Genomic DNA, 13,124 nt, shown 5'->3' with positions numbered 1-13,124 from the left:
AGCATCCAGGTTGATCCAGTGCTCTGAGATTATCCCTGTCCTCGTCTGACTGTCTGTCATTCAGGGAAAATACACTTTCAGCTCTTTCAGATCAGCTCATATTAACATCGCTATTGATGATGACACGTCTCACTGCGCAGGAAGAATTAGGACTTCACCCCAAAGACAGTACAGTATCAAGACAGGCTAAAATCCCGGATCACATTTGTAGGTGATGTCATGGCTAGCTGTGAAACACGTCATGGGGTCTAACGGTCGACTCTGCACCGAACTGCGCATGTGCAGGCCGTCAAATCAAAGGCACTCCTTCGATATAGAGTTGTTTTTGACGAAAAAGGAAACTCACATTCATGAGGTTGGAGTAATAACATGTTCAAATACTTAAGATATTGGCTCAAATCGAGGTTGTGACTTTTAGATTTTCGAGAAAATTAACAACTAAGGAATAATTTTTTACTTCTCTCATTGACTTCTCAAAGCCCAAATCCCAGCCTGGTCTGTTTCGTAAAGCATTCCCGGAAGTTGCGCGATGTTGTGCCTCTGGGTTTAGAAACTCTATGACTTGACCTCAAGTAGTTTTTATTGTACGCATAATTTCACCATGTCATAATCTGTGGTAGAGTTAAATTACTATCTCAGTTTTGTAATCTCTGTCTGTTTCATATCCAGGTCCTCATAGTCATTGAGAAGAAAATCACATTTTGAATGTTAAATTCATGCTTTCATAATCAACCCATTCATGATACGTTGTTGTTGTTGTTGTTGTTGTTGTTTGTATTCTTTGTAAAGAGGTCTATGGAATACTATTGTTCTTTTGTGATTCTCAAGTGTTTCCATGTGAACCACTTGATACTAAATGAATGTGCTCCTCTTTCCCACATAACCCACTCATTATGCCTTTATCAATGAGGAAACCATTAACTATCTAGTCCACTCTGTGGATACTTTGGTTGGTTACTGAATTTCTATGACAATATTTGCATAAGATTAATTACTAGTCTTAAATTTTTCAAATGTTTTGATTAAATATAAAAGAAACATGCATTAACAACACAAAACTAATCAAATTTCAGTATTCTACCATTGGAATAGATCAATACTTATACATGAGTCAGAAGTGCAATTCTGACGTCTGACGTAACACTTCTGACGTAACACGTCTGACAGTAACACGTCTGACAGTAACACGTCTGACAGTAACACGTCTGACAGTAACACGTCTGACAGTAACACTTCTGACGTAACACGTCTGACAGTAACACGTCTGACAGTAACACGTCTGACAGTAACACGTCTGACAGTAACACGTCTGACAGTAACACTTCTGACCGTAACAAATGACATGACTATTCCCTTTTGTGTGTTCCAGCTCTGAGGTTCCAGGGCCCGTTCCGAGCCTGGGGAACGGGTAGTCAGGGCGGGGGGATATGCAGTGACTCAGAGAGCACCGGAGGCAGCAGCGAGTCCCGATCCATGGACTCCCCCACCGCCAGCCCAGGTAAAGCTCTGTCTACCCACCCTTCGTAGCCACTGGCCCTATCTCCACACAACCTACACTACTCTGTGCAGGTCAGGGCTCTGTGCAGGTCAGTCAAGTTCTTCCACACTGATCAACTCAACTAACCATTTCTGTATGGACCTCGCTTTGTGCACGGGGGCATTGTCATGCTGAAACAGGAAAGGGCCTTCCCCAAACTGTTGCCGCAAAGTTGGAAGCACTGAATTGTCTAGAATGTCATTGTATGCTGTAGCGTTAAGGTAAGGGGCCAAACCCGAACCATGAAAAACAGCCACAGACCATTATTCCTCCTCCACCAAACTTTACAGTTGGCACTATGCACTGGGGCAGGTAACGTTCTCCTGGCATCTGCCAAACCCAGATTCGTCCGTCGGACTGCCAGATGGTGAAGCGTGATTCATCACTCCAGAGAACGCGTTTCCACTGCTCCAGAGTCCAATGGCGGCGAGCTTTACACCCCTCCAACCGACGCATGGCATTGCACATGGTGATCTTAGGCTTGTGTGCGGCTGCTCGGCCACGGAAACGCATTTCATGAAGCTCCCGACGAACAGTTCTTGTGCTGACGTTGCTTCCAGAAGAACTCAGTAGTAAGTGTTGCAACCGAGGACAGATTATTTTTATGTGCTCTGTGCTTCAGCACTCGGCGGTCCCGTTCTGGGAGCTTGTATGGCCTACCACTTCGCGGCTGAGCCGTTGTTGCTCTTAGATGTTTCCACTTCACAATAACAGGACTTAGGTCCAAAAGGCTCCTTAACAGCTTCTACCCCCAAGCCATAAGACTGCTGAACAATTCATGAAATGGCCACCCGGACTATTTGCGTTGCCCCCCCCCCACCCCCCTTTGTTTTTACACTGCTGCTACACGCTGTTTATTATCTATGTATAGTCACTTTACCCCTACCTACATGTACAAATTACCTCGACTAACCTGTGCCCCCCCATATTGACTCGGTGCCGGTACCCCCTGTATATAGCCTTGGTGCCGGTACCTCCTGTATATAGCCTTGGTGCCGGTACCCCCTGTATATAGCCTTGGTGCCGGTACCCCCTGTATATAGCCTTGGTGCCGGTACCCCCTGTATATAGCCTCGGTGCCGGTACCCCCTGTATATAGCCTCGGTGCCGGTACCCCCTGTATATAGCCTCAGTACCGGTACCCCCTGTATATAGCCTCGGTGCCGGTACCCCCTGTATATAGCCTTGGTGCCGGTACCCCCTGTATATAGCCTTGGTGCCGGTACCCCCTGTATATAGCCTTGGTGCCGGTACCCCCTGTATATAGCCTTGGTGCCGGTACCCCCTGTATATAGCCTTGGTGCCGGTACCCCCTGTATATAGCCTTGGTGCCGGTACCCCCTGTATACAGCCTCGGTACCGGTACCCCCTGTATATAGCCTCGGTGCCGGTACCCCCTGTATATAGCCTCGGTGCCGGTACCCCCTGTATATAGCCTCGGTGCCGGTACCCCCTGTATATAGCCTTGGTGCCGGTACCCCCTGTATATAGCCTTGGTGCCGGTACCCCCTGTATACAGCCTCAGTACCGGTACCCCCTGTATATAGCCTCGGTGCCGGTACCCCCTGTATATAGCCTTGGTGCCGGTACCCCCTGTATATAGCCTTGGTGCCGGTACCCCCTGTATAAAGCCTCGTTATTGTTATTTTAGTGTGTTACTTTTTATTATTTTTTACTTTAGTTTATTTAGTAAATATTTTCTTAACTCTTTCTTGAACTGCATTGTTGGTTAAGGGCTTGTAAGTAAGCATTTCACGGTAATGTTGTATTCGGCGCATGTGACAAATACAATTTTTTATTTTATTTTAATTCACTTCCATTTGACGGGGGCAGCTCCAGCAGGGCCGAAATGTGACAAACTGACTTGTTGGAAAGGTGGTATCCTATGACGGTGCCACGTTGAAAGTCACTAAGCCAATGTTTGTTTATGGAGATTGCACGGCTGTGTGCTAGATTTTATACACCTGTCAGCAACGGGTGTGGCTGAAATTGCCGAATCCACTAATTTGAAGGGATGTCCAATAGTGTATGTGCCATCGCTTCTACCTGTTAGCTTGGCAGGACCAACCACTACCACCCCCTGTCTTCTACCTGTTAGCTTGGCAGGACCAACCACTACCTCCCCCTGTCTTCTACCTGTTAGCTTGGCAGGACCAACCACTACCACCCCCTGTCTTCTACCTGTTAGCTTGGCAGGACCAACCACTACCTCCCCCTGTCTTCTACCTGTTAGCTTGGCAGGACCAACCACTACCATCCCCTGTCTTCTACCTGTTAGCTTGGCAGGGTCCTTCCAAACCACTACCTCCCCCTGTCTTCTACCTGTTAGCTTGGCAGGGTCCTTCCAAACCACTACCATCCCCTGTCTTCTACCTGTTAGCTTGGCAGGGTCCTTCCAAACCACTACCATCCCCTGTCTTCTACCTGTTAGCTTGGCAGGGTCCTTCCAAACCACTACCATCCCCTGTCTTCTACCTGTTAGCTTGGCAGGGTCCTTCCAAACCACTACCACCCCGTTACCTTTAATCACCTGTTGAAAGGAAATTATTGATGGTTCTTATTATGTCATAGCAGCCACCCTCATAGACGTGACACAGAGACAGACAGACAGACAGACAGACAGACAGACAGACAGACAGACAGACAGACAGACAGACAGACAGACAGACAGACAGACAGACAGACAGACAGCAGGAGCATGCCTGAGTCCTGATGGTGTGTCTATAATACCCTTGAAGGACATCAGGAACTACGGACAGGCTAACGTAAAGGAATGTTCAGTAGGTTTAACAGTGACATTTTCTGGAGTTTTGTGTTATTCTGGTCGGTGTTCAACCATGTGTTGTATTCTGTGGATTATGTAGCATGCTGAAGTCTGTTTGGTTTTCATTACCTGTTGTGATAGGTTTCCTTTAAATGAATTATAGTGTTGCAGTTTCTCTCGTGTTGTAATCATACACAACAACAGTTCCTGAGTGAGATGTTTTATTTAACTAGTTACAATTAACTTCATTGGATTTTAAGCAATCTGACTCGTTAGCACCTTTTGGACTCATACAAATCTAGAACGATTGGAATGAGTGTTTGCAATCTAGCCAGTCAGTTCATTCCTCTATTCCCAAAGTGCCCCAATGTCTGGAGAAATGTGGGGAATGTGCCCTATCACTGAGATAAGTCTCTTGTCCAGGCCATTATCAGAACAATAAGGGAATCAAGCAGAGGAATTGATCAGTGAATGGAGGTATGAATCACCCAGAACGTCTTGTGAGTGGTCCCTTGCTGGTCTCCTGACCTTTCGCCATTGGAGGGCCCAGGGGTGCCACGCCCCTCAATCTCAACCATGTCTTATAATAAGTAGACTCTTTGCCAGTCACACAGTTCATAACGATCAAGGCTTGAAGCTGTGGATAAAGAGGAACAGATGCTCTGAGACCAACGATCTGGTACTATCACTAGACCAGGCCTCAGTTAGACAGTGGACAGTAGTACTGAGTAGCTACACAGTAGTATTGACAAGATACTATGAGGATCTTTTGTGTGTTCACTGCCTCCTGCTCAGGTGACTTCAAGAGGAGATTACCCAGAACCCCCTCCACGGGGACCATGTCGTCAGCTGATGACATGGACGAGAGAGAGCCGCCCTCGCCGTCAGACAACGGTGAGTCAGATAGTTCATTCATTTGATACGGTGCTATGTGTTTGCTTTGGGAAAGTATGTTGTAACACTTTCCATGTCAATAAAGTTTATTGAATTTGAATTTGAGTTCAGAGAAAGTGTGTTGTGTGTGTGTGTGTGTGTGTGTGTGTGTGTGTGTGTGTGTGTGTGTGTGTGTGTGTGTGTGTGTGTGTGTGTGTGTGTGTGTGTGTGTGTGTGGTAAAACCGTTGCTAATGCTTGAAATGTCATAAGAGTATATTGTAACAGTTCAGAATGTGTTATGAAAGTGTCAGTTGGAGCAATAATCTCTTCAGCAGCAATACACAGGTAGCTAGAGCACTAGGCCAGTAACCTAAATGTTGCTCCTTTGAATCCCTGAGCCGACAAGGTGAAAGAGAACTGTCTATGTGCCCTTGAGCTAGGCACTTAACCCTAATTGTTCCAGGGTTGCCATTGATAATGGCAAACCCTGGTCGTGACCCCAGTCTCAGGGGGAGTTGGGATATGCAAAAAAACACATTTCCAATTGAAATAGGACAAATATAAGCAACAATATTATTATTATTATAAGTACACTGACTGAGCAAAACAAGGTTTGGAATAACAACAGAACATACACTACATAGCCAAATGTATGTGGACACCTGCTCGTCGAACATCTCATTCCAACATCATGGGCATTAATATGGAGTTGGTCCCCCATTTACTGCTATAACAGCCTCCACTCTTCTGGGAAGGCTTTCCACTAGATGTTGGAAGATTGCAGCGAGGACTTGCTTCCATTCAGCCACAAGAGCATTAGTGAGGTCGGGCACTGATGTTGGGCGATAAGGTGTTCGATGGGGTTGAGGTCAGGGCTCTGTGCAGTCCAGTCAAGTTCTTCCACACCGATCTCAACAAACCATTTCTGTATGGACCTCGCTTTGTGCACAGGGGCATTGTCAAGCTGAAACAGGAAAGGGTTTTCTCCAAACTGTTGCCACAAAGTTGGAAGCACTGAATTGTCTAGAATGTCATTGTATGCTGTAGCGTAAAGATTTCCCTTCACTGGAACTAAGGGGTCCGAACTATGAAAAACAGCCCCAGACCATTATTCCTCCTCCACCAAACTTTACAGTTGGCACTATGCATTGGGGCAGGTAGTGTTCTCCTGGCATCCGCCAAACCCAGATGTGTCTGTCGGACTGCCAGATGGTGAAGCGTGATTCATCACTCCAGAGAACGTTTCCACTGTTCCAGAGTCCAAAGGCGCCAAGTTTTACACCACTCCAGCTGAGCTTGGCATTGCGCATCGTGCTCTTAGGCTTGTGTGTGGCTGCTCGGCCATGGAAACCCATTTCATGAAGCTCCCGACAGTTATTGTGCTGACATTGCTTCCAGAAGCAGTTTGGAACTTGGTAGTGAGTGTTGCAACCGATGACAGATTATTTTTATGCGCTACACACTTCAGCACTCTGCGGTTCCATTCTGTGTGCTTGTGTGGCCTACCACTTCGCAGCTGAGCCGTTGTTGCTCCTAGACGTTTCCACTTCACAATAACAGCTCTTACAGTTGACCTGGGCAGCTCTAGCAGGGCAGAAATTCTATGAACTGACTTGTTGGAAAGGTGGCATCCTATGACAGTGCCACATTGAAAGTTACTGAGCTCTTCAGGAAGGCCATTCTACTGCCAATGTTTCTCTATGAAGATTGCATGGCTGTGTGCTCGATTTTTATACACGTGTCAGCAACGGGTGTGGCTAACATAGCCAAATCCACAAAGTTGAAGGGGTGTCCACATACTTTTGTATATAGAGAGATTCAGAGATTGGTACACTATCTCTCTCTCTCTCTCTGTGTCTCTGTGTCTGTGTCTCTGTCTCTGTCTGTGTCTCTGTGTCTGTGTCTCTGTGTCTGTGTCTCTGTCTCTGTCTCTGTCTCGTCTCGTCTCCCAAGGTCTGGGTGAGATGGTGACAGAGACAGCCAGTTCCCCAGGTCCGTTCCGTGACATCCAGATGTCCAAGGCAGCCCAGACTCACAAGCTGAGGAAGCTGAGGGCCCTGTCCAAGTGCAGAGAGTGTGATAGTCTGGTGGTCTTCTATGGTGCTGAATGTGAGGAGGTGAGTACTCTGTCCAACAGTGGTTCTCAATCTGGGGTACTTTACCCCTGGAAGTACCTGTCCTATCCACAGAGGGGATGGAAGTACCTGTCCTATCCACAGAGGGGATGGAAGTACCTGTCCTATCCACAGCGGGGATGGAAGTACCTGTCCTATCCACAGCGGGATGGAAGTACCTGTCCTATCCACAGCGGGGATGGAAGTACCTGTCCTATCCACAGAGGGGATGGAAGTACCTGGCCTATCCACAGAGGGGATGGAAGTACCTGGCCTATCCACAGAGGGGATGGAAGTACCTGGCCTATCCACAGAGGGGATGGAAGTACCTGGCCTATCCACAGAGGGGATGGAAGTACCTGGCCTATCCACAGAGGGGAATTGGAAAGACTCATAAGAACATAGGCATACTGATCAGTTGCACATTAGGGGGTACTTCAGGTAGAGCAAAATGTGATTGGGGTACAGTAAGTAAATGGAATTGGGGTACAGTAAATACATGTGATTGGGGTACAGTAAATAAATGTGATTGGGGACAGTAAATAAATGTGGTTGGGGGGATGGTAAGTTAATGAGATTGGGGGGACAGTGAATAAATGTGATTGGGGTACAGCAAGTAAATGTGATTGGGGTACAGTAGGTAAATGTGATTGGGGGACAGTAAATACATGTATTTGGGGTTAGTATGTTAATGTGATTGGGGGGACAGTAGGTAAATGTGATTGGGGGGACAGTAGGTAAATGTGATTGGGGGGACAGTAGGTAAATGTGATTGGGGGGACAGTAGGTAAATGTGATTGGGGGACAGTAGGTTAATGTGATTGGGGGGACAGTAAGTTAATGTGATTGGGGGTACAGTAAGTTAATGTGATTGGGGGGACAGTAAGTTAATGTGATTGGGGATACAGTAAGTTAATGTGATTGGGGGGACAGTAGGTTAATGTGATTGGGGGTACAGTAGGTAAATGTGATTGGGGGGACAGTAAGTTAATGTGATTGGGGGGACAGTAGGTAAATGTGATTGGGGGGACAGTAGGTAAATGTGATTGGGGGGACAGTAGGTAAATGTGATTGGGGGGACAGTAGGTTAATGTGATTGGGGGGACAGTAAGTTAATGTGATTGGGGGGACAGTAAGTTAATGTGATTGGGGTACAGTAGGTAAATGTGATTGGGGGGACAGTAGGTAAATGTGATTGGGGGGACAGTAGGTAAATGTGATTGGGGGGACAGTAGGTAAATGTGATTGGGGGGGACAGTAAATAACTAAAACATGTTCTAGAAGTCCCAAAAGGAAAAAGTCTGCAGACCACAGGGAGCCACCCAGACACTGAGAGTCCACAGACTGCCATCATCCAGTACTGGATATTTTGGATTCATTAAAAGGGGACCTTTTGTTACCCTCTGGGTGCCTGTACTGTCCTCTCACTAGAATGTTCTCTTAGCTCTGCTTATTTTAGTTGGAGTTACATTACATATTTATGGAAACATTGAGATAATGGAACAGGGCAGGAAAGATGGTTACTTGAGGGGAATGGTTATTCAGATGATTATGTAACGCTGTGGTCCTGTGTGGCACTGTGAGAGCGTGGCGCTAGCAATGCCAAGGTCGTGGGTTCAGTTCCCACTGGGATAATACACTCACTGTACTGTCGGTCACTTTGGATAAAAGCATCTGCTAAGTGGCATATATACAGTAGTGTTGCTAGCTGACATGGATATTAACTATCGGACTCCTCTGCTGTTTCCCAGTGCTTCCTGGCCTGCCATAAGAAGTGTCTGGAGACCCTGGCCATCCAGTGTGGTCATAAGAAACTGCAGGGTAGACTGCACCTCTTTGGTATTGACTTCACCCAAGCAGCTAGGAACAACCCAGATGGAATCCCTTTCATAATCAGGAAGTGTACCTCGGAGATAGAGAATAGAGCGTTGGACATCAAGGTACCATAATGCTAGCATTTTCAAGTAACATTATATAGCCTAGCTTGTTTGGCAAATGATCTATTGTTTTCAATGTCACCCAGATGTGCTTTGAATTGAAGACGTCCTGTTTCTGAAGGGAAATAATGCTTGTTAGGAGAATAAAATTGCCAAAATCTGAGCTGCTGTGTTGTGTCTTGATTGTCCAGGGGATCTACCGTGTGAACGGGGCCAAGTCTCGTGTGGAGAAGCTCTGTCAGGTATTTGAGAACGGCAAGGACCTCGTGGAGCTATCTGACCTTTACCCCCATGACATCAGCAACGTGCTCAAACTCTACCTGAGACAGGTGGGTCACACACACACACACACACACACACACAAACACACACACAGAATTCTCCAGGACAAGGTAGTTGCTATCCAGAACCTTAAAGGGTTATTCGGCTGTCCCCATAGGAGAACCCTTTTTGGTTCTAGGTAGAACCCTTTTTGGTTCTAGGTAGAACCCTTTTTGGTTCTAGGTAGAACCAAAAAGGGTTCTACCTGTAACCAAAAAGTGTTCTCCTATGGGGACAGCCGAATAACCCTTTTGAAACCCTTGTTTCTAAGAGTGGACTGACAGACTGCACACTATCCCAATAATATTGACTTATCTTCCTTGTTTTCATTCAATACTAGTTTATAGATTCTCTCTTTGTCTCCAGTCCTGTCTGTTGTATATTTATTTATATATATTAATTTATATTTGTCTTCATATTTTTGTAATTCCAGTTTAAAATTAACTTCCTTGTTTATTTTCTCTCCCTGTAGCTTCCAGAGCCTCTCATCCTGTTCCGTTTCTACAATGACTTCATCGGCCTGGCCAAGGAGAGCCAGAACATCATCGTGGATGAGGTGGAAGCGTCCAGGGACAGCCCCAGCTCCCTGACCCCGCCGCAGGTCAGCGTGGAGCTCAACCGGGTCCTCTTCAAGATCAAAGACCTCCTGAGACAGCTGCCCCCGGCCCACTACAAGACCCTGCAGTTCCTCATCCAACACCTGCACAGGTACGGAATCTATTCTGAGAATTTAGATGACAAGTGCTGCACAACTCTGACTTTCACGTAAATAATGTATTGATGTCAATGGGAGACTTTGAGTTAAGTCAGTGGATCTGAAGGCAGAATACAACCCTATAAATATACATACACAGCTTAAAGGCCCAGTGCAGTCAAACGTGATTTTCCTGTGATTTACAGTTGAAGTCGGAAGTTTACATCAGGATCACCACTTTATTTTAAGAATGTAAAATGTCAGAATAATAGCAGAGAGAATGATTTATTTCATCTTTTTATATATTTCATCACATTCCCAGTGGGTCAGAAGTTTACATACAATCAATTAGTATTTGGTAGCATTGCCTTTAAATTGTTTAACTTGGGTCAAACGTTTTGGGTAGCCTTCCACAAGCTTCCCACAATAAGTTGGGTGAATTTTGGCCCATTCCTCCTGACAGAGCTGGTGTAATTGAGTCAGGTTTGTAGGCCTCCTTGCTCGCACACACTTTTTCATTTCTGCCCACAAATGTTCTATAGGATTGAGGTCAGGGCTTTGTGATGGCCACTCCAATACCTTGACTTTGTTGTCCTTAAGCCATTTTGCCACAACTTTGGAAGTATGCTTGGGGTCATTGTCCATTTGGAAGACACATTTGCGACCACGCTTTAACTTCCTGACTGATGTCTTGAGATGTTGCTTCAATATATCCACATTATCTCCCTTCCTCATGATGCCATCTATTTTGTGAAGTGCACCAGTCCCTCCTGCAGCAAAGTACCCCCACAGCATGATGCTGCCACCCCCGTGCTTCACGGTTGGGATGGTGTCTTTGGCTTGCAAGTGGTCCCCTTTTTCCTCCAAACATAACAATGGTCATTATGGCCAAACAGTTCTATTTTTGTTTCATCAGACCAGAGGACATTTCTCCAAAAAGTACGATCATTGTCCCCATGTGCATTTGCAAACCGTAGTCTGTCTTTTTTATGGCAGTTTTGGAGCAGTGGCTTCTTCCTTGCAGAGCGGCCTTTCAGGTTATGTCGATATAGGACTCGTTTTACTGTGGATATAGATACTTTTGTACCTGTTTCCTCCAGCATCTTCACAAGGTCCTTTGCTGTTGTTCTGGGATTGATTTGCACTTTTCGCACCAAAGTACAATCTCTAGGAGACAGAATGCGTCTCCTTCCTGAGTGGTATGACGGCTGCGTGGTGTTTATACTTGCGTAGTATTGTTTGGACAGATGAACGTGGTACCTTCAGGCGTTTGGAAATTGCTCCCAAGGATGAACCAGACTTGTGGAGGTCTACCATTTTTTTCTGAGGTCTTGGCTGATATCTTTTGATTTTCCCATGATGTCAAGCAAAGAGGCACTGAGTTTGAAGATAGGCCTTGAAATACATCCACAGGTACACCTCCAATTGACTCAAATGATGTCAATTAGCCTATCAGAAGCTTCTAAAGCCATGACATCATTTTCTGGAATTTTCCAAGCTGTTTAAAGGCACAGTCAACATAGTGTATGTAAACTTCTGACCCACTGGAATTGTGATACAGTAAATTATAAGTGAAATAATCTGTCTATAAACAATTGTTGGAAAAATTACTTGTGTCATGCACAAAGAAGATGTCTTAACCGACTTGCCAAAACTATAGTTTGTTAACAAGAAATTTGTGGAGTGGTTGAAAAACGAGTTTTAATGACTCAAACCTAAGTGTATTTAAACTTCCGACTTCAACTGTGTGTATATATATGTATATATATATATATATGTATATATATATATATATATATATATGTATATATATATATATATGTATGTATATATATATATATATATATGTATGTATATATGTATGTGTATATATATATATATATATATATATATATATATATATATATATATATATATATATATATATATATATATATATATATAGTGCATTCCTAAAGTATTCAGACCATTTACTTTTTCCACATTTTGTTATGTTACAACCTTATTCTAAAATTGATTTTTGTTTATGTGCTTCTATACACAATACCCCATAATGACAAAGCAAAATCAGGTTTGTAGCTAAAAAATAAAATGAAATATTACATTTACGTAAGTACTCAGTACTTTGTTGAAGCACCTTTGGCAGCAATTATAGCCTTGAGCCTTCTTGGGTATGATGCTACAATCTTAGCACACCTGTATTTGGGGAGTTTCTCTCATTCCTCTCCGTATTTCCACACTATGTGGTTGGAATTATACTGTGAAATTGTGAAAATGATGGTAATGCCCTTTTTTTAGTGTAAGAGCTGTTTGAAAAGACCGCCTGAAATTTCAACCTGTTTTGGTGGGATGGAGCTTTGGCCTGCGTAGTGACATCACCAGGTGGTAAATTAGTTAATAGACCAATAAGAAAGAGAGTTCCAAACCTCTCTGCCAATGACAGCTAGTTTTCAGTTTTCCCCTCCCCACTCAGACCACTCCCAGACAGTCATAGCAAAATTCTTGCTTGAGAAATTGCTCTTTGCTAAGAAGCTATTTTTGTTTCTTTTTACCATTTTAATTTAATACAATCACAGTAAGGTACTTAATTGTTACCCAGAAATGTTTTGACATTGAGATAAAAAACGTCTGCACTGGACCTTTTAAAGAGCGACTGAACACACCAATTGGCAGTGTGTTTTTTCTGATGCTCATTAGAAAAACAAGATTTCAGTCTCGGATGTGTGTTTCCTGACCGATTCTGCATTTGCTTATTAATGATGTTTGTCCCCCATGAGACACTGTAGACGCGGAATACTATTTCACTTCCTCAAAATCCCCAGAATGAATCTAATATAACTCAAGAAATCTGTAAAATTATTTTGATGTTTTAGTTGAGCCATG

General features: G+C 44.4%; 1 protein-coding gene across 4 annotated transcripts in view; it reads left to right on the top strand.

Moving 5' to 3' along the window:
* LOC311121238 (rho GTPase-activating protein 29-like) overlaps positions 1-13,124 on the top strand; it is a 79,676-nt gene that overhangs the window by 60,922 nt on the left and 5,630 nt on the right. For all 4 annotated transcript variants that reach the window (XM_084195751.1, XM_084195753.1, XM_084195750.1 and 1 more), the window contains 6 exons: positions 1,370-1,498; positions 5,097-5,195; positions 7,129-7,292; positions 9,041-9,229; positions 9,418-9,555; positions 10,020-10,255. In XM_084195751.1, the coding sequence (XP_084051877.1) occupies positions 1,370-1,498; positions 5,097-5,195; positions 7,129-7,292; positions 9,041-9,229; positions 9,418-9,555; positions 10,020-10,255 (955 nt within the window). The remainder of the gene's footprint in view (positions 1-1,369; positions 1,499-5,096; positions 5,196-7,128; positions 7,293-9,040; positions 9,230-9,417; positions 9,556-10,019; positions 10,256-13,124) is intronic.

Source organism: Coregonus lavaretus (genome assembly GCF_964263955.1).
Source record: "Coregonus lavaretus genome assembly, contig: HAP1_SCAFFOLD_337, whole genome shotgun sequence".
Classification (NCBI taxonomy): Eukaryota; Metazoa; Chordata; class Actinopteri; order Salmoniformes; family Salmonidae; genus Coregonus; species Coregonus lavaretus.
This window is presented reverse-complemented; position numbering and strand designations above follow the sequence as displayed.